The sequence below is a fragment of the Tiliqua scincoides genome, chromosome 3 (genome assembly GCF_035046505.1).
Source record: "Tiliqua scincoides isolate rTilSci1 chromosome 3, rTilSci1.hap2, whole genome shotgun sequence".
NCBI lineage: Eukaryota > Metazoa > Chordata > Lepidosauria > Squamata > Scincidae > Tiliqua > Tiliqua scincoides.
The window spans coordinates 35,761,979-35,788,754 of NC_089823.1; the positions used below are offsets into that span (position 1 = coordinate 35,761,979).

At 42.3% G+C, this 26,776-nt stretch overlaps 1 protein-coding gene across 1 annotated transcript in view; it reads right to left on the reverse strand.

Annotated features, from left to right (window-relative positions):
* Window positions 1-700: 700 nt before the first annotated feature.
* The window catches only part of CMSS1 (cms1 ribosomal small subunit homolog), a 243,268-nt gene continuing 217,192 nt past the window's right edge, over window positions 701-26,776 (reverse strand). Inside the window, exons 2-10 of the mRNA XM_066620880.1 lie at window positions 21,863-21,963; window positions 15,949-16,032; window positions 12,313-12,442; window positions 8,969-9,028; window positions 6,956-7,058; window positions 5,885-5,945; window positions 4,593-4,680; window positions 3,503-3,591; window positions 701-1,281 (exon numbers count right to left, since the gene is read on the reverse strand). Coding sequence (XP_066476977.1) covers window positions 1,198-1,281; window positions 3,503-3,591; window positions 4,593-4,680; window positions 5,885-5,945; window positions 6,956-7,058; window positions 8,969-9,028; window positions 12,313-12,442; window positions 15,949-16,032; window positions 21,863-21,963 — 800 coding nt within the window. The 3' untranslated portion in view covers window positions 701-1,197. The remainder of the gene's footprint in view (window positions 1,282-3,502; window positions 3,592-4,592; window positions 4,681-5,884; window positions 5,946-6,955; window positions 7,059-8,968; window positions 9,029-12,312; window positions 12,443-15,948; window positions 16,033-21,862; window positions 21,964-26,776) is intronic.

Consider the following 26,776-nt stretch of genomic DNA (forward strand, 5'->3'; position numbering starts at 1 on the left):
TACTGCATCTTGTGGTCAGAGGGTAGTTATAGAGGCCTCCATAAGGTAAGCTGCTGCACCGCTGCTGGAAAGTTGGATAGGATTGGGCCCTAAGGCAGATATGCTAAATAAAACGGAAGGGGGATATTCTTGTATGCTGCCTTGAGCTCCTTAGATGAATGGCCAGACAAAAAAGTAATTTTTTTTTCTTTGGATTTAATTAAGGGCACTTAAGTACTGCGGATAAAATGTCAAATCTCAAAAAACCCACAGCTTCCTCCAAGTTCTCTTGGAGTTTTCATCAAAGCAGAGAGCTGTCAACATTGCCTACCCTTGCAAAACCAACTCCTCTGTTCTAGCAGAACAATACAAAGCTCCCAGCACCAGCAAAAGGGAATTCATGTCCTTGCTTTTGATGGGAGAGCCAATCTGTCTCCCCTATACTAGGGCAGCAACCACCATTGCTGTTCATAAAATCCCCATGCAGCACTTGCTCACTCAAGATGCTTTCTTGTTGTGGAAAGTGGGTGTTGAGGACATCCACTATGCATTTTCTGGGTTGAGGAGGAAATGCTTGCCCGCAGACAAATACATTATGAGGGGGATTGGCTAGACTTGACTGGGATTTTAACAGTCTCTAATTGCACCTCTTCATCACCTACATCAGGGCACTGGATTACTCTGTCCACATAATTTTCACAAATGAATTATGCTTTGTGTCAAGTACAAATACTCTCAGAAGCATCACATAGTAAACAAGATTTTTTTTTTTTAATTTCCAAAAGTGAATTCTGTGGTATCCCTGAAACTTAAGTTTCATCTATTAAATCCTCAAAGCAGGAACCAGCAGCACATGTCTGGCTACTTTTCAGAAATCCACACCCTTGTTTGCACTATTGTGGAGTTCATTCATGTTTCAAAGACAGGTGCCCTCCATGCTGATAGAAAACTTCAACACTTTCAATAGCATAATACTATAGACAAGAGCTCCCAGCAGAAGACTAGATGCAAAAGGATGCATTTATTATACACAAACTATTTCAGTATGACAAAAAGATGTAACACTTTTTTCTGCCATGTACTAAAAAATGCAAAATATTGTTACATTATTGAGAATACTTGCATAGTGTCGCACAACCAAATTCTCAGGTACAAGAATTCTAGACTGGATGAGAGTCTAGACTGTAGATGAGTTGTCTTCATCTACAAATATTTTAATTAAAAGAGTCCCAGCTTCAGAGAACCATCTCTGCACATCTTGATCAGACTCATCTCCAGAAGCTCAATTGTTTCTTTTCGTATCTATAGAAAAAATATATATATTACGTGGAAAGCAGTAGGTTTGTGGTAAAGCCTTCATGCATGCTGCTTTTCTCAATATGAAGAAAATATTCAGTCCACATAGCTGAAGCCATGCAGTTCTCTCACTTCTACTTTTACCCACAAAAAAACTCCCCTGTAATATAACACCATCTGTTAATAATATGCATTTTAATTCACCCAGTGTGAGCCACAATTGCCCATGGCAGTTAACAGCCCCTTATAGGTTGGTAGCTTGCTGGATCCACTGCTCAAGACAGCCTGTGCAATATGGCGCAGATGTAGGAGGCCAGGCAGACTAATAAAAAAGTCTTGTATTTGTCTGCAAGGAAGTTTTAACATTTACCTGTTTGAAAGCCCATCAGATATAATTGAGAGTAAATAATGTCTTGGTTGTAACACTGCAGCTGGAGAGCAAATTCAATAAACCTCAGTTTTTGTATAGGCATTACTCATTATAGCAGCAACTCGTTTAGTAATGTCACACAGAAAGATGCCACAAGGGGGCACCTTCTTGCCTTAGTTACTGAAGCTAAGTACTTCATCTAAGTACAATTCATCTACTGAATGACTTTCCCAGCACATTTGAGCAGCCAGTGCACTTTTCTGAAATCGGAGGCAGTCAAACTTCAGCTATTCCTACTGTGGATCCATGCAACTGCTTTGTAATTTATCCCACTATGAGCCGCCTTGGGGGACCTTCAAGGCTGAAAAGCAGGATGCATTTACGTAAATCAAACTAGGAGGGCAGTCTGCAGAACATTGCATATTTACTGCAAAAAAGGCTCTCTGTAGCAAAGGGCTTTTCTGTTCCAGCTAACTGGGTGCCGATCTGACATAGCAGAGCAGAACAGTGCGTGCCGTAAATTAGGCCTCACAGTGGCTGGCACACTTCTCTCAACATCCCAGTCCTAAAATGCAAATCAGGGGCCTGGATATTAAGTATGCAGCCTAAAACTGAAGGCTGGAGGCAGTGGAAATTTCTCTGCAAGCTCTCAGGTAAGACGTCTAAATTCAGCTGACAGCATCAAATGACATGCCTTATTAAGATATCGTATCTTCTCAACAGAACAAGATGAGTGTTGGCTTTAGGCACACACTATGAGTTTGTGGCACAAACTCGTAGTTGGATACTCTCTTCCTGGGGGAGAGCAGAGGGAGTCAACACATTTTGTTATAGACTTTTCTAAAGCTTAAAAACCAAAACTACCACCCATGGTGTAAGTAGATCTTTCTGTGGACCTTTTAGTACAAATACAGATTTTCAAAAAGCAGCACAACTTCCTTACACTGCTAAATAATATTGTTGGAAGGATATGTCATAGAAACTGCTGGGACTTTAATGGAAATGAGTTTAGGTTTAGAGGGTTAAAATGAACAGAAGGGGGTAAAGGATGCTAAAGAACTTGGAGAGGAGGAAAGAGGCAATTAAGATACCATCAGGTGCTTGTTCCCAACCAACCCCTTTTCCCAGCACAGCAGCCATGAAAAACCAAGTACCCTGTGTAAGCGAGAAACAGGAGGGCGAGTGGGAGGCAAAAATGCCACCCCACACTGGCTCTCCTAAATCCACTCCTATGACCCTTCTGCCCTGCTCCCCTGCCTTATGTTCAGAAGCATTAAACATTCTCTGTGGGTTTTTTTTAAGTTTAGCTCTTCAAAACTATTGTTCAAACTCTTCTGCCTCTACCACTGTGTCCATTTCTTTTACGGATCCAGTGTTTAAATTGTACAGCTTTAATTGAATTAATATTGTGAATTTCTCTGCTTATATACTGGTTGAGTAAATAGTGAAAAATCCAGCTTTGCCTGTATGTAAAATAACTTTCCGGCCCAATCATATCCAAACATTCCTACGCCAGTGCAGCCATGCCAGTGGGGCATGTGCTGCATCCTGCAACAAGGGGGCAGTCACAGATGCTCCTGAAGGTAAGGGAATGTTCATTACCTCAGGACTGCATTGTGACTGCACCAGCACTGGAAAGTTGGACAGGATTGGGCCCTCAGTGTTACAGTTTGTAAATTAAACATTCAGTCTTAATCTCTTCAGTCTTAAATTGGAGAACTCAAATTCTGATATATATTTGTATAAAAGTCCTAAAAGTTCCTTTGCATCTTGTAATGCAAAATCTAAGATGTCTCTCTGAGACCCCAAGAAGCTAATCATGTATGAAAAAAAACTAGACTTTTAAAAAGATTGTACCTCAGGGATGTCAACTAATCTTCTTAATTTCTGATCTCTCCAATTCCAGTCTAAGATGACATACTTCAAAGCTGTCAGACTAAGGCCATCTAAGGAGACAGTACAAGGAATTCATTTGTAATGCAATGTGAGCATATCAAAATTACGTTGACTTTTTCAGATTCTTTGCTGTCCCAAGGCAGCCAGGTTTTTGCATATTTAAGCCTGTCTTTGTGAGCGAGCAGACTAAAGCAAGATCCCTGCAAGCTTCTCAGTGGTAATCAATCCCAGGCTTTTTCAACAGCTAAACACAAAAGCAAAACAGCCACCAGGCAACTTATCTCTTGCACTGCACTGGCAGCTAGTTTCTCAAATAGTAACAGGATCCATGAATAGAATCTCAAGGTGTGCAGTGAGTTTATTCATGCTGCCTTTAAAGTCACAGTATCCTACAAGCTTTTGGGGAAAATTCACATCAGGATCACATAGATGTGATCACTGCTGCCCACATAAACAGATGCATGCAACATTCTAGGATGTACGTGTGCAATTTACTGCAACACCTCCTAGCCCTGTGTTTCTCAACATTTTGCCCCACCGTATCACCTCGCATGGTCCACCTACTGGATCATCTCCAGTTACTATGCCATCTCCAGTTACTTCTGGATTGCGAGGCCAGATGTAATGCAACAGACATCAGTAAGAGGCTTAGGGCTCAATCCTATCCAATTTTCCAGTGTCAGTACTGCTATACTTATGGGATATGCAATGCCTCCTGTGTTAGGGACACAGTCACAGAGGCCTCCTCAAGGTATGGAAACATTTGTTCCCTTAACTCAGGGCTGCATTGCGGCTACACCAGTGTTGGAAGGTTGGATAGGATTGGGCCCTTAAGGGTGTATAGGAGGGCTTTTTCCAGTGCACGAAAAGTGCACACTGGAGCTCTGTCGGCCAAGCCTGTTACTTCTGCTTTTTGCATTGCACTGCTGGTCTAGCTGCCAGACAGCTGGGGGCCTGGGGATCCCGCATATACCACCAGATACCACCTCAAGTACCACTGGTGGTACAAGTACCACTGATTGAGAAACTGTATGAAGTATGAGAAGCCTACCTTGCTGTATGAGTGCTTTTATCCTTCCAGGTGTCCCCACACCCACATGAATGACACCTTTCTCTAGCTTCGTCATCTGTTCTTGTATCTGGGTCAGAGAAAACAAAGGTTGCATCCGGGAAGATGATAGAACTATAAGCATTTCTGATTCCCTGTTAAATATGTAACAACCTGTTCAGGTGACAGAAGAAAATTCTAAAGAAATGCTCAGTGTTACTACATGGAAAAATGGGAATGCAAATAAAAAACTTTCAAGAGTAAAGAAACTAAACTCAGCTGAAAATGGTGTTTGCTTCCTCTTACTTGGCCATTAAACATTTCTACTTTTTCTGGTATTTAAGTACTGTATAGGATTTTATTTGCAACCAACAGCTGAAAAGTCTGCATCCTTCAGCTGAACCGAGAGAAGTACAGCCTTAGAAAGCTTACACCAGATTGAGTTTGTGCTAACTTGTCCAGGACAAAGTGAAGAGGAAATATACTGCACATGGCAGGTAGCTGTTTGAAAGCATTTATATAAATTGCCAAGTTTTTATCCAAGTGCTTTGGACAGTAAAGTACAGAATATGCTGCAGTTGGCAGACATGTGAAATTGGGAAGGTCCATAGCTTAGAGGCAAAGCACATGCTTTGTATGGAAAAGGGTCATAGGTTCTATCCTGGCAGGTTCATATGAAAGGGGCTTAGGTAACAGCGATGGGAAGAACCTCTACATGAGAACCTGACCAAGCTATGATCAAGTAGAGTACATACATAAGAGATTAGTAGACCATTGACCTGACTCAGTACAGCAGCCACATGGGAATACCTTAATAAGCATTAGATATTTGGCCAGGTCATTGTGCAATAAACACACACAAGCATTTTGGAACTACAGCCAGGTGTTTTTTTTAAAAATCTAACAAGCACTAATCTGAATTCTGTGTTATTGACATTTTTAAAGTTGGCATCCAAAATGGTTGCTTAGAAATCACACACTTTGCAGCTTTGCCTACAGGTATGTGAAGGCTATTATGCTGCATGCCCAAGATGGAAAGAAGCATTCAGATATATAACTTGTGTAGTTGCCTCAAATTTGGATGTGTAGGATACAGAGAGACATTTCTTGCTGCTCAGATGGGCTGTACAAAACTAGAGATGTTGATAAGCGAGATCAACATACTGTCAGGAATGGTTTCATGATGCCATGGTCCTGCTCTGAGATCTCTAAGAGCAGCAGCTACTGTAACTAAGACCAAAGGCATGGGGTGAGCAGACAGCTGTTTCATAACAGTAGGCTCAAACAAAGTTTACCTTTATGTGTTTTGCAAACATTTTCATAACCTTGCCATCTCCTTTGAACGCTGTTATAGACCTAGAAGAACAAATAAGAGAGCCAAAAAAAAAAAAAAAATTAAGGGAAGAAGTTGACATCATATATATGGAAAAAGGAAGATTCACCTTTAAGATTTATGCACAAAACAATACTTAAACATGGATATGCAAAGCTCTGTCTACTGAAATGTCTTCTTTGATAAAAGTATTAAAGGTAAAGGGGCTCTGTTTCTTTTTTCCATTTTGTATCCCCCCCTCCTCTTAAAAAACAAACAAAACAAAACAAGAAAATACTGGCAGTGTCATTCTAGCAAGGTTGCAACCAAGGGCAGCGCCAGGTTGTGACACTATGTCAGACTGTGCTGGACTATGGGACATGCAATGAAGGGCCCTATATGTGCTTGCAACCCTTACCCCACACACATAGTTCACTTACCATCCTTTCCCAGCTTACCTAGTTAGTTGGCTCCCAACTGAGCAAGTGGGTCTGGGGCCCATGCAAGACTCATATGAAACATTCCTAACCCCTGGCCAATTACCCTTAGAAGGGTAATTCATAGCACTCAGCTGCCCACCAGAAGAGTGAGTATTCATGAGTTTCAGGGGTCAGGGGTGGGTCCTGGGGGAGCATGGGCCCTCCGTCAGTTCCCAACTTGCCTGTCCTCTGGCACTGGCTGGCCCGGTGTGTAATTCCTTAGTAGCATCCCAACTCACTAGTTGAAGATGAAAGCTTCACAGAACTAACCTAATCTAGTGCAACAGGTTGCATATTTTTAAGTCACCTCTTGTATATGAGCTCTGCACTTTTTTGTTGAAAAGTGGTATAATAAATATTCTTGACAAGTAGTTTTAAACATAAAACAAAAGCAGGATAAGTAAGCTGCAGTTGTCCAAATAGTCCAGACCACAATGAAAAAGGAGCAGAGGCTATTATACCAATGACTCAGTAGACTAGCAGAGAGCAGTGCCCTTACTTGGCCTTTGATTCTGTGGTTTCTGGCAAAACCTCAAAAAGGATGCCAGGCTCTATTATGTTGGCTAATGACATACTTGATGAGTTCCAGACAGCGGAGAGCAGAACTGCAGATTATCAACATCACCACCGACTTCTTCTCCTCGTGGCTTTTACGGAGCTTTGCCCATTTGGGACAGACTGCAACATGAAACATAGCATGCAGCAAGCACAGGTATTTAGAACATACAGCAATGACACATTACATCGGGGCATGATAGAGAAGAGCCTGTGAAAGGATTGAAGCCAGTGAATACTGGCTGCAACATGTCAAAGGGTTTTTGTTGTTGTGCCCCACCTTGTCCCACCATGCCAAATAACTGCTGCAACCTTGTCAGCAACCTGGGCGAAGCCTCTGTGCCCTACTGCACAGACTGGCATGGCACAAAGGCCGCCGCTGAGACAAGCACAGGCCAGTCGGCTGCCAGTTGCCCATGCCAAATACTGGGCTGGGAGGTAGTGCAACAGCATGACTTGCACGCAGGCAACCAGTGGCTGACTGACCTGCGCTAATCCTGGCTCAGCAGTGGCCTTCGCACCAAGCCAACCCATGCAGTCAGGCACAGAGGCTTCGCTCAGGTAGCTGATGGGATATTTGGTGAAGCAGTTATTTGGTGCAGTGGGACATGGTGGGGCAGGACGAAGTGCAGCAGGTCTGTCCACCACCACCACCAGAGGCAAGCAGCATCAGTTCCTATCCACTCTCAACAGCAGAGAGTGTCCCAGCCAAGAAGCACATAGCTGGGACATTGCCGAAGGCTTCGCTCAGGTTGCCAACAGAGGGAGTGACTCTGTTGCATGTGTCACTTGGAAAGCGTCCACTTGCCACTTGTGGTTCGAGTGCTGTGGGTTGGCCACTCCAGAGACTGGAATGACAGAGACTGGGATGGCCCATCTGATCATTTGAGTCTCACCTTTAAGAAAATGTCACACTTGGAAATATGGTAATTTGTGGATCACCAAGCACCTAACACAACAAGGTTTGTTGCTGAACATGACATTTTACAACAGAAATTGTTCTCTCAATGTTCACAAATAAAATTCAGTTTAACCTTACTAAGCAGATGGACCTATGTACACATCCACATATTACAATTTTACAATAAATATTTCAGGAAAAGAATGAGTGTTAGAATTAATCATTTTAGGCCCAAATTCTAACCAACTTTCCAGCACTGGCACAACGGTTCCAGTGCAGCATGTGCTGAATCCTGCAGTTGGGCAGCACTCACCAAAGCCTCCTCAAAGTAAGGGAATGTTTGTTTCCTTACCTTGGAGCTGCATTGCCCTTATGTTGGTGCTGGAAAGTGGGTTAGGATTGCACCCTTAATGATACTTAGCATATGTCAAGCACTTTCTGAATGTGCTTCACATGTATTATCTCAATGTAATCCTTACAACAACCTTGTAGGGAATTATCATCCCATATTGCGATTGGGGAACTGAGGCTCAGAGGAATGGCTTCTGATTGCCACATACATGTCAAAGGTGAGATTTGAACAAAAGAAGTGAGATTCTGGTTTCTAGTGCAATCTCTTTAGACCAGGGGTGTCCAAACTTTTTGGCAGGAGGGCCACATATTCTCTCTGACAGTGTGTTGGGGGCAGGAAAAAAAAAAAGAATTAATTTACATTTAAAATTGGAATATATGTACATAAATATACATAAATGAATATATTAGAGATGGAACTTATATGAATGAATGAAGATCTTGCAAGAGCTCAAGGCCTATAAAAGGCCTTGCACAAAGCAAGGCCGGCCTTTCCTTCGCTGCCACTGCTGCATCACAGATATGAAACAGCAAGCAGTGGAGGGAGCCCTCAGCCCGTAGCTGACGTGAGAGGTCGAACAGTCGCCCTCGTGCTTCAGGCCAGCACAAGCTCCAGCAGGTCTTTGGAGGGCCAGACACTCACTGGAGACTGGTGGCTCCCCATGGGCTGCAAATGGCCCCTGGGCTAGAATTTGGGCACCCCTGCTTTAGGCAATCCATCACAACAGCTCGCAATTAGAGTTACAATCACGAAATCCCTTTTGACCAAAAGGTTACTCACTTTCCTTCAGGTAGGAAGAAAAACTGTGGGTGAGGTCATTAGCAGGGAGAAAACAGGCATCTGAAACCACAAGAGAACAGTATTGTTGCTTGATGTGATAACTAAGTCCTTAGATTAAATCTTCCAGGAATCCTTAGTTGCTGAAAGCCAGGCAAAAGTCTCCCTGGAAAGACAGAGTTTCACAAGAACTCACAGGGAACAACAAGATGCTTTAAAGAAGATTAACCAAATGATGGGAACAACTTTCAGCCTTGTGTAGATTTATTCCAAAATTATCCCTCCTTCCTTAGCCGAAAATGCAGCATTGCAAAATTGGCCAGAAACACAACGGAATGTTTGCAGCTCTCTCAGCTTCAAGGCCTGAATCATGAACCGACACCACAAACAGCACAGATTGACTTGACAGACCGCTGGCCCAGCCCGTGACGGCAAATCCCAGGTTTCTGTGTCTCCAACAGCCAGTACTTTACAGAGCAAGATATTAAACTCTAAACTCTTTAGAACTGTTATTGCCAGAAATTCACAGGTCACATAATTTAGAGATTCCTGGGCTTCCTCCCCATTCCCAAACATGCAGTTCCGTTATGTTCAGTTTATGTAAAGCCTGGCCGGATATTCAGTGACATTTATCTTGTAGTGGTCCTTGAGTGAGAGAGGATTACAATTTCCTTCTGTTGGAAAAACGGCCTCAAGACATTTGATTCCAGGATTCATGCTCATGTTGTGCTGCACAAACAGCTGGCAGGGACTTGGGTGCATGGCTGTAACAGTGCAACATGATGAACCAGCTGCAGAATAAAGGCCAGGGCATGACAGCCACAGAGGAAAGGGAACAAATCAGAAGAGCCAGTTTGGTCACACTACTACTTTTGCACTAATCTATGTTTCCTGTGCTTTTACACCTACGTCTGTTAACACTTATGGGCAAAGGGTCCATACGCAAATGAGTAGTTCCTTGTTTGTATGTACATAAATATTTACTTGTGTGAGATTTTATGCAGAATATATGGAATTTTGGCAATAGTAATTTTGAACTAGTTCACCCTTGCCAGCAGCCTCAATGCAAAAATATCAGGAACAGGGAGAACTGAAGACTAACACGAAGGTGGTACTGATATTAACTGATGCGTCCACGTGGAATCTACACATATGTGACCACTACAATTTGCATGATTGTGGAAACACTTGGAAACAAAAGTGTACTGCCTCTTTAGCTGTGCATAATGTATAAGGGATGTCTACCACTTCCACTGGTGTGGAGGTTTCAGAAGTCAGCCAAAGCAGGTGGGCCCTTTGATGGATGTGGGCCCTTTTTCAGTGCCTCACCTGGGTGACCTCTGATGCCACCCCTGCACACACATTGCTCCATAAGACAGTAGCTACATATGATCCTGAAACACTTCTGTGGGATATACCATCCAGTGTGAACTAGTTGCTTGTGTCAACCAATAGAGAACATGTACAAATACAGTTGGGCTGCATCGTATGCAAGGATTACATTCCAAAGTCAGCACTCAAAGCCAAAATCACATACAGGTAGAACCTTTTTATTTTGCTGGGGTTTCGTTCCCTGAAATTCCACCATTGAAAAAAAACGTGTTGTGCCAAATCAACCAGAAACATATGATTTTACACAAATTGCATAGAATTACACAACTTGCGTACAGTTAAGCAAATAGTGCTACAGCCTGACATTTGGGGATGGAAGAAAAGTAAAGCAGGGGTTCTCAACTGCCTCCTCCCTCACCATGTCCCGCTCCTGTACTCAGCCCCCCCCTTGCCAGCTGTCCCCGCTTGTTTCGCAGGGGGGATGCTGAGCTTTTAAGAGTCGAATCCTGTGCGTTCTACTTAGAAGTAAGTCCCATTGTAATCAATTGAGCCATTGAGCTCAGTCCTATGCCTTCCAACTCAGAAGTAAGTTCCATTTTAGTCAATGGGGCTTACTCTCAGGAAAGTGTGGGGAAGATGGCAGCCTGACAACCCAGTCCTATGCCTGCCTACTCAGAAGTAAGTCCCATTCTAGTCAATGGGGCTTACTCCCAGGAAAGTGTGTATTGGATTGTAGCCTAAATCTCATGCTTCGGATTTCAGGGAAGAGTTGCTTGCTGGGTTGTTTTGCTTGTGTAGGCTGGAGCATGGACAGCCTGCAGCATCTCAGGCTGAAGGAGGGGGGGGGGGGAATTCAGCAGAGGGTACCTGGTTTTCCTTCTCATTTTCGGCTCTGAGAAAGGTAAACCAAACAAGCTGGAGGAAAATGCTCTGTGGGTTTTTTTAAAGCAATCCCCCTATGTTACTACTCTCTCTCTCTGTGTGTGTGTGTGTGTGTGTGTGTGACGGGGCAAAGGAGGCAAAGGTGTGTGTGACTTTTAATTCTCCCCCCAAATCCAAAGATAAAAAATAGAAAAGGTTATATTTTTATAAACTATATAAAAAGGTTACACCTGTATAGTCAAAACTCCCTTAAATCCAACAAATATGTACTGTCTTTTTAAAAATTAAAAGCACAGTAAAAAAGTCAAGTGGTAACACAGAGGACTGAGGGAACAGCACCTTCATTTTTCCATTTCATAGCCCAATCCTAACTAGCGCTCACGCAGTAGGACAGGAATGCTATTTAGGAGCAGGCTGTAAGTGTCCTTGAGGTAAGGGGATATTTTTCCCCTTACCCTGAGTAACACCCCAGCCTGCCCAATGGAGCCACTTGGATGTCTGCCAGATATTTAGCTGGAGCAAGTCCAAGCAACCCCATAAAGGGCATTCAGGCCCAGGAGGGATGATTGATACAGAGGAGGCCTCCTCCTCAGATCCTGCCTCCCTCCTGCGTCTGATCCATTCCCTGTTCTGCCCTCTCCCATCCAGAAACATCCCCTCCCTGCCTCCATACCACACACACCCCAGCCCCTGCGCTGCTCTGTGCTCTACTCACCTCAGCTGGGGATTGGGATACAAAGCTAGTGGGATGGCACAGGTCTTATTGCCTGTGCTACTTACACACAAGTAATTGAAAATGGCTTTACAATGCTTTTACAGTGGCTAGCACTGGCATAGTGGCTGCTGGTCTGATGCAAGCAATCAACAGGACTGCACTGTCTGGCTTGCTCCGGGGCATGAGTAAGCGGGATTGGGGGTGGAATCACCTGCACTATTTACATTATATTCCTCTGTCTTTTGGGGGGCAGGGTCAACTGTATATAATAGAATTTGCACAAGTCTGTTGCAAGTAAGAGGTGGACCGATGATATTACTTTCCCAAGGAAACACATTTTGATTAGTGTTTTCTTACCAGGTGAATGCAAAAAACACGGTCTTTCAGCCAGTACATCTTTGACACCACCCTTTATTACCTGGCAGCTTTAATTCTTCTAGTTCAATCACTGAGCATTTAGCACCAAAGTGCTCATTCAGGAGTTTTTGCAAGTCTTTAGGGGTTCCAGGCTTAGAGGGCGATTTTGAAAGAAGATCAGAAATTTTCTTCTAGAAAAATAAAAGGAACAGCATATTGCGTACAATGATACTCTAGTCTGAAGGAATCTTGCTAACACGCATACATAAGTATCTGTTTGTTCTGAGCCTGATAAAAATGGGTCTTCACATCCGTAAACTAGGGGAATTTTTCTGATGAAGCCCCTTCTCATGAACTTTAGATTTCAACCTGGATACTTCGGAGCAGGTGTATCAAACATAAGATCCACAGAAGCTCTTTATCTGGCCCCTGGAATAACTAGGGCTTGTGATAACTGAGCTGTGAAAGTTACCCCTCCCAGTTGTAATAAGAGCCAAAGGCCAACTTATTTCTTCCCTTTGTTTTCTTATCTTCCTTATGCCTACTGGAGCCTGTGGAGGGGAAACCAGGCATGATGTGCAGACCACTGATAGCTGTCATGCCAGGTAGCCAGACATGAGTGCAAAGCACTGAAGTGATGCTTCAAAGAAAGTCAGTACTTTAGGACCACGGTGTGGTGACTGAGGGGACACAGCACTAGAGGGTGACTGCTGGTTGAGGGAGGATGTGGGTGGCACAGACATTAGAGTTAAGTCAGACTGGTCACTGCCCATTTTAAGATGACAGTGGTTATGAACTGTTCATTAACTGCTGAGCAGTTCGTTAACTGCTCTGCATAGCAGAGGAAAAAAATTAGATGGAACACTGTGTGGCAGTACTGGAGCTACTGAAAGTGCACTATACATGATCAAGATTCACATATTTTTCTCTTCTGTCATTTGCAGCTAACAAATTCCTAGGTGAAAACAGAAGTGCTTATTTCTGGTCATCACCTGCATAATGATGTCACTTCCAGCCCTCAGCAGGTGCCACTGATGCTAACTTTGGCCCTCTGAATGAAGCAAGTTTGACACTCCAACTTTAAAATATCCAGTGTAAACAAAAGCATTATCTGACTGTTTTTTCAGCATACAAAAAACACCTTCAGAGTATTGCTGCTCACTACCCTATGCTTTTAACCACATTGGATTCATTGGATGTAGCATCGACATATATGCTTTTGTTTTCCAATGAGTCTTAAAGTCTGAATAAATTAAAGTTTTCCTACTATGTGCACTGATTGTAGACCAAGCCATTCTCAGTTATGTTTTATGTACTCAACATAGCATACATAGATAAGGATCTGACAAAAATCAGTGGGACTTACTACCTCATTTAAAACCTAGGGTAATCGGGGAATGGCTATTTCATGGAGCCATTACATCATTCATTGAGTCACTCAATTCCTTCAGGAAAATAATGGTCCTCTTGAGGGTGATACTGATATTAACAAGAAATTCCACAACAGTAAGGACACCTGAACATACTCCCTTCCTTCAAAGAGGGCTGTAGGGAAAATGTTCTTCACACAGGAAGTTTTATTATTTTGTTTCTAATCCAGTCCAGATGCTAAAGAGCAAAAGATTTTTTTTTTTAAAGAATGAGTGAGAGGGAGGGGGAAAAATGAAGTTTGCTGGGCACTATAAATTACTATGATATCCTTGCCATGTTCATTTCCTCGCAACTTTTGCATGTCTGGATTCAGAGCTATATCCCTACAGAATTCAAAGCAACAAATGTTACTAAAGACTGCACAGAAAATGAGATATGAAGACTCTCCCTTAAAAAAAAATCAAAAAGAGTTTTGTCATATTGACAGTTTCCAGTATTTCCTTCCCAAAAATTTGCAAGCAGACCCAAGCGAACATTTTCATGTATGATCAACACACTTACAATTATTTCACTGCTACAGTAATATCTCCAATGATGTGAGGGATCCAGTCCTTGAAAGCCAAGTGCTGACTGATAAAAGCACTAAAGGAGAAGCACTAACGCACTGAAGCAAAGATGGTGCTGATTGGCTGGAACATACTGCTCTCATTGGCTATAAAAACTGTCAATTCATTTAGGGTGAAGAGTGCTGAAATGAAACAGTGCTAAAGGAAGCAACATTCTGTTGTTACAACGAAATAGACATATGCATGTAATGATGCACATTCAATCTACATGCTTTTCCTTTCTATATGGAAATAATATACTCTTTCTCTCTTTACTCTTTTCACTCTTTTCACTCTTTCGATACCGAGCTAAACAAGCACATCGGTAAAGCAGCTACCACGTTTTCCAGACTCACAAAGAGAGTCTGGTCCAACAAGAAGCTGACGGAATATACCAAGATCCAGGTCTACAGAGCTTGCGTCCTGAGTACACTTCTGTACTGCAGCAAGTCATGGACTCTCTGCTCACAACAGGAGAGGAAACTGAACGCTTTTCACATGTGCTGCCTCCGACGCATTCTCGGCATCACCTGGCAGGACAAAGTTCCAAACAACACAGTCCTGGAACGTGCTGGAATCCCTAGCATGCATGCACTGCTGAAACAGAGACACCTGCATTGGCTCGGTCATGTTGTGAGAATGGATGATGGCTGGATCCCAAAGGATCTCCTCTATGGAGAACTCGTGCAAGGAAAGCGCCCTACAGGTAGACCACAGCTGCGATACAAGGACATCTGCAAGAGGGATCTGAAGGCCTTAGAAGTGGACCTCAACAAGTGGGAGCCCTCTTAAAATGGGCTCTCTTCCATATATAATTATTAAGAATATTTATATACTGATTTTCAGGAAAGAAGTTCTCAAAGCAGTATACACAGCAAAGGAATGAGATGACCCAGTCCCAAAGGGGTTAATCACCCAATAAGAAATATGAGGGACAGGGATACTATGTTGGTGCTCACTTGCTCTTCTATTAATTATAAGACAACCACATCCGTAAGGAGCCCTTCTGTATAGTTAGGATGTGTAAGAATGTGAAGAGATGATTGTGTGCATGAGCACCTGTTTGTTTGGGGAAAGACAGAAGGAGAGTTTATTAGAAGAGGTGCACTGAAGATGCCAAGACAATAGGAGACATTTGTGAAAATGCCCGAAGTGACTCCTCAGGGGGAGAAGTGGTATCCATTCACTTTATAGAGATAACACAAACTGCAACATAAATAACACAAACAGCACCACAGGGGAAGTCTTAAGGAACAGCTTCTCGGTTCACACAAGATGTCATATACCGATCACAGCAGATGCGAAAAAGCATGAATGCTGTGAAGATGGAATACCTGGTAACCCAGGCTAAATTTCTACCTTTCCCTGTATTCCTTTCTTTGTTTTCTTTTATGCAGTACTTCTCTATACTGAATTCCTCTAGTCATAATGTGAACTTTCATTCAATTGAGATGTACAAGTGGAGTAAAATGAAGCCGAGAGATGCTTATTGTCAAGAAAGGAAATAATCTCTCTTTAATAAAACCATCTTCAATGGCTTAAAACACAACTTTCTAAACTTAAGGGGGGAATTAGTTTTTAATGTTTTTAAAAAAGTAATTCCTGATAAATCTGAATTCCTGATAAATTTCTCTCTCATAAAACCATTTTATAGTAGCAAGTACTCCTGAAAGCCTCTGAAAAGCATTTACAGTGGATGCTGAAATATCAGGAGTTAGTACCTTTCTTCTTTTCCTTGGCTTTGCTTCTCTTTCTTCTTTCTCCTTCGATTGCTCTTTTTCTACAGTGGGGAGAACATCTGTAGGCTAGAAAGAAAAGAAGAAAAATTTTTCAATCGGACTGAATTACATCACCTTTAAAAAACACTTTAGAACAACAATTAAGACGGTGTGGAAATCAGGCACATATTTTGGTTGCCACAATGAGCCAGAAAACAAAAAGATAAAACTAAGTGCGCATTTTTGAATCATGCTCTTTATGTGCTAAAAGCAGCATGGATCTGGAGAAAATGGAACACAGATTGAAGATGTAGATAAGCAGAGATTTCCAACGGGAATTGGGCAGGTTTAAATTTTAAAAGATAAACAATCATTGGGCTCACGCAACATAATGAGAGAACACCAAACTATACCATTTGGGGATACGCAGCTACCAGCTGGCTAATTGCAAGTTTCAAACAAGGAGAGAATAACAGCACTTGGCATTAATAATATAGTCCACTGAATGAACAGGAAAGTGTGCTCAGAGCATGAATTTTACTCCACTGTTTGGGAATGACTTTTTCTCAGTGCAAAATAATGTCCTGGGACTAAAAGCTCATTGCAAAATTTCCGATTCTTGTCAAGATTTATTAAAGCAACAGACATAAAAATAATTTTGTGTTCAGCCAGTTTAGGGCTCCTGGTGATAACTTTCACACTTTTTGCCCAATTTAGTTTTAACTTTTGCTCAAAAGGACTGGAAGAGATCCACAAAGTAATTACATCCATGGAAGCATCAAATACAAAATGGGGAACAGACTGCAAAACATGTGGCTAAAAACATATTTTTTTCAGGTTTTACTAATGGATAAAAGTGCTTGCAGAGAGCAGAATATGAAGAATCAAAGCACTGGTATTTTTATTCCACCTTTCCAGTCAATGGTTGCCCATGAAGCGTAACATATTAAAAAAATTAAATCCATAAATAGTAAATCCACAATTCCTAAAACAGTAGATCAATAGCATTTAAAGCAGCAGCCCAATAAAAACACCTGCACACAATCTACAATCTAAATGCTTCCAAAACAAACATGTATTGAGCAGAAGATCTTCAGAGAGAATGTTCTCTCCATTTCAGCAGAAGAGAGAATTCAAAGCACACCTCCCCGAGACAGATTTCCATAATTTATTTTTTATTTTATTTTTCACATTTTTATACTGCCCTTCCTCCAAACAGCTCAGGGCAGTGTACACAGTTGCTCCCCTCCTTTTGTCCTCACAACAACCCTGTGAGGTATGTAAGGCTGAGAGAAAGTGGGCCTTCCTGGTGAGGCCCAGGAAGCTTCATGACTAAGGGGGATTCAAACCTGGATCTTCCAGGTCTAAGTCCACCTCCCAAATCACTACACCACTCTGGCTCTCATAATCTGGGTACAACTATGCACAGCAGAACATTCTTTCCTGTATTCCCACCTAGCTCACAGCAGATGTTGGTGTGACGGAGTGGCTCTACTTTATCCTGTTTCAGATGTTGCGTAAAGCCCTGGCTTTTTGGTTCTGCTTTGGGGGGATGGTAATGGTCAGCCATGGGTGGTAGTGGTTGGGTTATATTTATTTAAGAACATTTCCACCCCAGCTTTCTCCTCATTTCCAAGGCACCCAAGGTGGCTAACAAGAAATTAAAAACATAATGCACAATAATTTCTTTTTTAAAGCAATAAAAGAAAAGCACAAGAGGATCAATAAACAGAGAACACCAAAGCAAAAAAGCAAGATAAAAAAGGTATTGTACCCCTTCTGTAAGGCCAGCAAGGTACAGTTCTTAATTCCAAAGTGGGTCCATTCCAAAGTTATGGTACTGCCATGGAGAAAGCTCTACTCTTTGTTGCCAACTATGTAGTCTCAGCCAATGGTGGCACATATAGGAAGGCTTCCCAGGATGACTTCAGGAGACAGGCCTTCTTCCTCACAAGGAAGGAAACCCTCAGATATCTCAGTCCCAAGCCATAAAGGGTTTTAAAGTTCAACACCAACATCCTGAACAGAGTCCTGAAATGAATTTGCTGCCATAGCGCAGCCAAAGGAGCAGTGGTTTGATAGAATTAAACTGGTGAGTGGCCATGACTACATGACTCACCAACTGTAGAAAGTCTTCAAGGGCAGCCCCATGTAGAGCATGTTACAGTAATTTAGTTCTGATGACAATGCATGGACAACAGTGGTCAGATCAGATCTATTCAGATAAAGTCACAGTTGCGCTCCAACTGAAGCTGGGCAAAAGCTCCCCAGCCATCACTGTCACCTGGTGATCCAGGAGAAGCTAAGAATCCAGGAGTATCTCACAACTGCAGTAATCTGGTTGGGAACTAGAGCTGTTGAGCTGCCTTTTTGTGTACTGTTTTGAGATTGTTTTAGGATATATTTTGGTTTCAATGAATTGAAAGCTCCCTTCAGTTGCCAAGGCAAGCAACGTGAGGTATAAATGAAAGAAATAAAACACTTGCTTAAAGTAAGGTAAAAAAAGTACTATGTGCATTACTATGCAAAAGAAAAATCTCAATGATTTTGGAATAAATTTGGTACTCTGGCTACAATGCAACTCTGAAATGATCGTCTATGGAGATGTTGAACACAGAGGTCTTGGCTATATATCAAAACAGCTGCGTAAAAATTATTGAACATTCAAACCTTTGAGAATTCTTGACTAACCAAACACATTTGTTCAGATTGTTTTCCCAATGGTCATTTAAACCGAGTTATGGCTTTTCTATGCTGGCCAAAGACTTCATAAAAGAAAACCTGGAAGTGGCTATCTGAAAAAAAAAAGCTGTAAGTGTGTAAAAAGCTCAGAAAAAAAAGTGAAAGAACCACACGACTGGAGACATGACAAAATGGTCTCTTGCAAAATGGGAAGAGATGCAAGCTCACTGTTTTTTGAACAGTCAGGGCAAGGCATCAGATAGTAGACAGCTGGAAAGAGGCTGATATTGGCATCCAGACTGCAGGAAAAGCAAGCAGCACCAGCAGACAAAGGCCAAATTGCAATAGCGACCTTGAATTTTCCCTTTGAAAGAAACACAGGAGATCCGAAGCAGAGAATCATGCTGACACAGAAGGAATCATATGGGACATGAAGTTCAACCACTTGCAAACTTCATAGACTAGGAATTTCCAAGGGAAAGTTTCCTGAGTTACCTAACCCTACCCCCAACCCCCAAATTGCCATATGGACTGGCGGGTCCGAACATATTCCCAGTCTTACTTGTAAATAACGAATGCATTAAACCAGCAGATCTGACCCTACTAAAACAGACTGGCAGGAGAGTCAGAAGGAAATATTTCTTTACCCAGTTTGTAATTAATCTGAGGAACTCCTTGCCACAGGATGTGGTCACTCAATCAATCTGGATTAATCCAGTCTAACTGGATTAACAGTTTCTTGTGAGCTCATAATAAAACAGGCTAGAGCAGCAGTTTTCAAACTCTCATGAAGAGTTTGCACTGCTGTAAGTTCTTGCGGTAGGGGAGGCAGCGGGGGCGGGGGGAAGGCAGAGATGCGATCCCCAGGATTGTATTGCTCAGGGGGGCTGCAGGGATTGGGATGCACTCACCAGTCCCTGCAGCAGCCGTCCTGGGGTGCAGGGAGCCCTGCCCGAGCATCTGCAGGGCTTCCCAGCTCGTTAGAAATGAAAGTGGAGCGATTGCACTCCACTTCCGCAAAACGAGAAGTGGTACGCGAATGCTCCACTTTCACTTCTAACAAACTGGGGAGCCTTACAGACACTCATGCAGGGCTCCCCACACCCCAAGGAGGCTGCTGCAGGGACTGGTGAGTGCATCCCAGTTCCTGCAGCCCTGTAAGCGACGCAATCCTGGGGATCACGTCGCTGCCTCCTACCCACCTCCTTGCTGCCCCTGCCCTTTAAGGGGAAAAAGGCCAGGCCCTTCAGGCCAGGGTGTCATGACGCTCCAGTTTGAAAACCACTGGGCTAGAGTTTAGCAATAGTTGCCAGGGCCCTTACTAGGATGAGAACTGGTTCTGAAGGATGTGCAATAAGAGGGTAAAGCAGGAACTTTTCACTTGATCACCTTTTACATGTAAAGCAAATGGAATTTTTAAAACCTCATGAAATTAGATACAAATTTAAAAACAAAATGTGCAACGGGTTCAACAAATCTGGTCTATTTTATGGGGCTGTTGCAATAAAAATTTCTGATACAAGTGTATCAAAATACTTTGAACTCTTCAGAAAGCTGTTTCCTAAAATATTATGATTATTTTTACATACTGATAGAATAACAAATAATATAATTACCTTAGATTTAAGCCATTTTAATCCATTAATTTTATTCTGCTATTAATGTCTTTCCTTGACAGCAGACCAATAAAAAAGAGTTTTATCCTATATGCCTTGTTTTCTTTTTTTTCCCCACTGTCAGTAGCTTCTGTTCCATATTAGCATTTTTGTATATTTGGAAAAAAAAGATTTTGTTGCTAACTTTTAACAGAACTGGCTGTTTTTGACTTTACAGTCATATGTGTACATGGAGCTAAATCTGAGTGCTGAAATTGGCTCAGTGTGTTATGCATGTTCTTTACACCTCATCCAGAGAAAAATTAAATACCGAATGCACCACCACATAGTAAGGCTCATGGTTATTCAGTTTTTTCCCCCCATCCATTGCAAATCATTTTGAAATACACCATACAGACAACTTACCGGTTTTGGCCACACTAGGCCAATGTGTCCTGCATAATTTTATATTCACATTTTTCAAAGACAGTAAAAAAAAATCAGGCTGTTGTTGAGCAATATAAATACCAATCCATGTTGGCATCCTTCAGTCTTGGAAGACTATGGTATCACGCTCTGAATGGTGGTTCTGGAACAGAGTGTCCTCTCCAGTGCGCGAAGCCTGGGTAAAGTAGATATGGAGGATAGACTGTTTCCCATGCAGCAAATCCCCCCTCTCCACAACGCTGAAATGGTCCAATGGAAAGGCAGAGGCCAATATGGTTGGTTCCAGCAGTGTCGCAGGAGTTGCCAGAACATGTGTTCAGCCATGAACTGCCTCAGGGACTCCGGCTCCAGATTTTGCCTCGAGGTTGACTCCTGAAGCCTTTTCCATAACTGGATGTAGCCACAAGGCAGTGGAGGTTTGGGATCAGAGTTTTCCTTCTCTCAGATGAGTTGCCTTCCCAGGCTAACGAGTCCCATCTACCCAGTGGTACATAAATACCTGGTACATACCTGGTATTTCTACCTGGTACATAAATACCTGGTACCTGGTACATTAATACCAAACAGTAGCAGTAACCCTTATAATTGCTACAATGCCCTGAAATTGAGATATTATCATCTGGATTCCAGGTTTTTCACCTGACTCCATTGCACAAAAATTCTACTCATTTAGAGCAGGGGTGCCCAAACCCCAGCCCTGAGGCCACATGCGGCCTTGAGGCCTCTCAATGCGGCCCTCAGGGAGCCCCCAGTCTCCAATGAGCCTCTGGCCTTCCAGAGATTTGTTGCAGCCCGCACTGGCCCGACACAACTGCTCTCAGCGTGAAGGCAACTGTTTGACCTCTTTGCATGAGCTGTGGGATGAGGGCTTCCTCCACCGCTTGCTGTTTCATGTCTGTGATGCAGTAGTGGCAGCGAAGGAAAGGCCAGCCTTGCTTTGTGCAAGGCCTTGAGCTATTGCAAGACCTTCATTCATTCATATAAGTTCACCTTTAATATATTCATGTATGTAAACTTATGTAAATTTATTCAAATTTTAAATGTAAATTAATTCTTTCTTTCCCCGGCACCCGATGCAGTGTCAGAGAGATGATGTGGCCCTCCTGCCAAAAACTTTGGACACCCCTGATTTAGAGTGAAGACTTCATTTTTCATCATGTATCAGGTCTGGTAATAAAAATACACCAACCAACCTGTTTTCTTTTCTTTGAGGGAAAAGTTTTGGAGCTTGCGTGCTGCTGAATTCCTTTACTTGGACCAGCGGCTTCTTTCAAAGATTCATCATCTGAAAGATCTAAAGACAAAAAGAAATGTCAAAAGCATGCACAGTATTCTGCCCCACTGATCAAAACATTTCAGCACAGTATTGTTAAAGAATATTGGCGTATCAGATTTCTTGATCAACGGTCTATGTAGCAGTTTATCCACAGATCCCAAAATCATACCCAATGCGACCCAAACATAGCCAAACCCCAGTGATGGAATCACCGACCACAAGTCGCCAATCCCCTAACTCATGAGTCATAACGGCTGGTCAGCATGACTTGACTTAACCTAAGCCACAACTAAAGCAATTTTGACTATAAGAATGAGTTGCAGCACAAAAAACTAAGCAAACACGCACATGCCTGAAACCGATTTGCAAGCACACTCAAGAAGTGAGTTGTCATTCAAGTCAATTTGAGCCACGACTCAATTCCAAATCACTGGCCCTAGTCACGTCTGAGTCAGTGACATCTGTGACTTGAGTTAACATGAGTCGTGAAAAACCAGCATCTTCATGACTCGAGTCGTCAAGTGCCCATCCCCGCCCGATGCACCCTTACTGTGCACTGGAATATATTTGTATCACTCTGCCCGTATGCTGAGTCAACTGTTTCCCCAGATATCCACGACATACTGTAACCCAGAGACCTTGTACAGTCTGTAGCTTGCCAAGAAAATCTGACAGCTAACTTTAACATTTCTTTACAAATCCTGATTTGGCATGTCTAGTAAGGAGAGAGGGAGGTGTAGCCAAAGCAGGGTCATAAATAGCCCCTTCTCCTGTATCTGCTTGTATACTGCTTGTTATAGAACTCTAAAAGTAGACAAATGGCTTCCATGAGAGAACTTCGCAAACAATGCACCACCTGTTCACTGCCTGTCTCCACTCTAATATGGAATATCCCCCCCCCCCCCAACACTTACAGTTTGGAATGACAAAATTTTACAAACTTGAGAAAGAAAGCCCCTCACAACATGTTTAACAACTCCTGTACAAACATTTTTCTTCTAAATACATCTTAATGCACCATTTACTGTTCTGGATGAAAAATCAGTTCTGTTTTGGAAATTGGATTTATTACATTTATACCTTTCTTCCATCATATATACAAGGTCTCCTAGGAGGTTGCCTGTCAAGGCATTATCCAGGTCCAGATCTGCTTAGCTTCAGACCATGTGACTTCATACCATGCCTTGGGACTATATGGTGTACGCTAGGAAGGCGTTATCTGGATAAGCACAAGGTCATATTTTGACACATATGACTAGACCCAGATCCTAACATCCACACCCAATGTACACATGGCTATCTGTGCAAGAAGCCAAAAATTATCTTGTTTTGGTGCTGACCTGCACATATAATCTTTTGACTTTCTGCAGTGAAAAGGAAGGAGAAGCCATGCTGGGCTTAGGAGCTTCACATTTGCATCAGAACTACCTAATATTGATTCCAAAATAATCTTCAGCTTTTCTCATGATGTAATGCTTGTATTCTCTGTTGAAACCCAAGTGGGGCTAGATATGCGAAAATGTTTGGCTGTTGTTCGATTGCTAGGTTTTCTCTCACTGCATATTTTACATTTTCTACATTGTACAATCACAACACTTTGGGAAACTCTAATGGATGAACTAGTCAATTGCATTTCTTGATCTTCTGTTTTAAGATGTACTGACTCAGTAAAAAAAGAAACAACCACTGACACAGCACTTTCATCTCACTGCACTTCTTCCTGTTGTTTTAAGTCACTGTGTTTTTCAAGCACTATTTTTTTGCGACGCATACATAGAAATTACCTTAGATACTGACACAAGCCTTCTGTACTGGCCCTGGGGCCCACTCCACCACACACAGGTTATTTGGGAAAGGAAAGGGGTAGCAGTGGACAAAGCTCCAAAGTAGGAGGGTCAACACACTGGACTGAGTTCAGGTCTGAGATTAAGTTTCAAACATCTGAAGGACATTCCGTAACCTGATATGGTTCTCCTGAATACTGGGTGTGGGTTATTACATGAATTCAACTGTCCACTCATCAGTCTGCTGGCCTATAGTGCTAGATAAAAAACAAGAAGTATTCTAGTTACTTATTATGCCTAATTTTTAAAAAAATTCAAACCACAGAAAACCAAAGCAAGTCCATAGATGTGATCATGGTTGATCAGGTTTGGGATTCTTCTGGCCAGTTTCAAGAACCTGAGGATCAGTTTCACTGTCAGTGTAATATCCTGGATCCCAGATATTATTAACATTTTATTAACTTATATACCATGTTTCCACAAAACAGGTTGTACTGTATTCATCCTTGCCTTGTATTCATCCAGCCTCTATTATTGGCACTGGCACATTAGTGTCATGCAGCAAAATCTTTGAATTGCTCCAAGTGATGTGATGACAAGCAAACTCACTCATGGTACCTCGTAAAATAATGCAGACAAGTTGAAGTTCAATGTCTCCCAGCAACTCTAAAAAGCTTAGGAGCAGAAGCAGCTGAAACTGCAGAGGAATTAAGAAAGCATTAATGGATATTTCTGCTTTAAATAGCTTCCAGCACACTAGTTTAATATCTACAAGCCCATTGTAGGATATTTCAGTTGCTGATAACTGGTGTCAGCTGACCTCACACTTGCTCTTTGCTTTTACAATCCCATCTTTCCCTGCTTTGTGCTCCATTTCATGGTGTTCCAGAATGCCTCGATTCTTCTTGCTTCTATTCATTAACTTCTCCACTTAAGTCAATTACTCTCTTTCTTCTCAGACTCATTTTGGGACTGTGCTTCCTTCATTGCCTCCCTCTTCCTGGCCATTTGTCTTTCATTTTCCTTATTGCTTGCTAGGAAAGGAATTTCATGGAGGGGTGACTGAATGAGTTTGCAGCCTTGACACTTTGCAGCTAGACACCAACAGACCCAGCTTGTCTCTTTGCACTTGTGGAGGTACAGGGGAACAGTTTGAGGTTGGTAAGTGTAGGCCATGGAAATGATTGAGAACCAGCTCTGCTAGTTCTTCATCAAGTTTAAAATTATTTAAGAGCTTGCACGTTTTGGTGAGTAGGGAGGCTCAATAAAACTCATATCTGTTTGAGTAAGCTGGTTAATATGGGTATTAGTGGGCTTTCCACTGAAAGTGAAGCTTAGTGGGAAGTTTGCCAATACCCAGATCTCATACCTCACCAGGGCTGTGCAAATTGTGTGACTACATTGTTCTACTTTGCCGGCTAGGAGATTTCTGTACAGCACATTTTAAATAATGCAAGTTACAGTTCCTTGTCAAGCAATGTCACTTTCCATACTGCCAAGTTGCACGCTTGCAGTTAAACCATTAATAGAAACTCTAACACATGCAAACTTGCCTTGTTAATATACTAAAAGGGGAAAGGTTATGGCCTTCCTACTTGGAAGTTTCCTCTTTCTTCCAAGCTTAACACAGCTTAAGGTCAATAAGGGCAAGAAGCTGAAAGCAGTAATCCCCTTGGAAAATAATATGCAGTCAGGCAGAAATTAAGGAGGATGCTGTTATGATGCAGATAATGCTCACACCTATATATCTGTTTGCTGCAAACAGAGGTCTGCTTGCATTTGGCCCATTTCCCCAGCCAAAAAATGACAAGATGAGGGCTCAGTTTTCCAGCAAGGTCGTCTGTCTTTACTGCATGGAGAGAGAAGCGTGGAAAGTGGGTTGGGTTATATTTAGAGTTTGGTCTAAATCAGTGCTAGGGTCCCCTCTTTACAGTGCTGTCTCAGGTCCCTGGATCTAACACTGCTGTATCAAAACCTACACAATACAAATGGTGGGGAAAGCATTCAGAAGCTTCTGTGGCTACCTGGTTTGCTGAAATAAGTGAACTGGGTTCTTAGAAGATAAAGCCCAAGTAGAATTTTACTTCTGTGAAGAGACATTTTTATTTGCTGACCTGGATTTGTCCTTTGTGAATGGGAACAAAAGGAAGTTATCCTGCATGAAGGAAGGCTATCTTCTTAACTATGGTAAGCTTTTCTGCTCTAATATTCTTCAGAATCTGTGGGGCTGCTCAGCATGAGACTTGTACTGCATGTGCCCTTAATGGGAGACTTCCTCAGGCGAACAAACAGAAATTCTGCTTTGGATCCAGTCACAGTTACTCGGTTAGAGACTCACAATTTGTATCAGTTTATTTTAATAATTAAGGATAGAAAATGTGTAAATAATACATGGAACAACTACACGTGCAATCCCTGTTTAAAATCTTTTAGCTCATGGGACAAAGAGATATCAACGGAACTGCTGTTGCATTAGAATCCTGGAGGGGGGCTCTGCACGTGGACAGCATTTCTTTGCTTTAAATATAAGTGAAGGTAAATGTATGCACAAGCTTCATGGAAAGCAGCAGATAACACCAGCAAGCATGACTTGCTATGAGTACTTTGGAACTCTTACAGTTGGTGTTAAAATGCTAGGATAGGGGATATACTCTTTTTCAAATACCCTTTCAAATACTTTAGCACAGTAGTATGAAACCGAGCATCAGAGATGTACATGATTGTAAAACGGGATAGGGCTAAAGTTCAGTAGTATATACTGTGCATATAGAAAGTCCCAGGTTCAATCTGTGGCATTTCCAAATCTTTTATGAGAAACCTCTGCCTGAAACCTTGGAGAGCTACTGCCACTTAATGTAGGAGACAATACTGAGTTAGAAAAATCAATGGTCCAATTCCACGTAAGGCAGCTTCATAAGCTCAAATAGGTGACATTACCAATTTTCCTTCGTCTCTATCCCTTCCTTAACAAGCACTTTGCCCCAGCCATCTCCATCCTCTCTCTTCCGCAGCCTGACCGTTGATTATTAGAACCATATCTACACTAT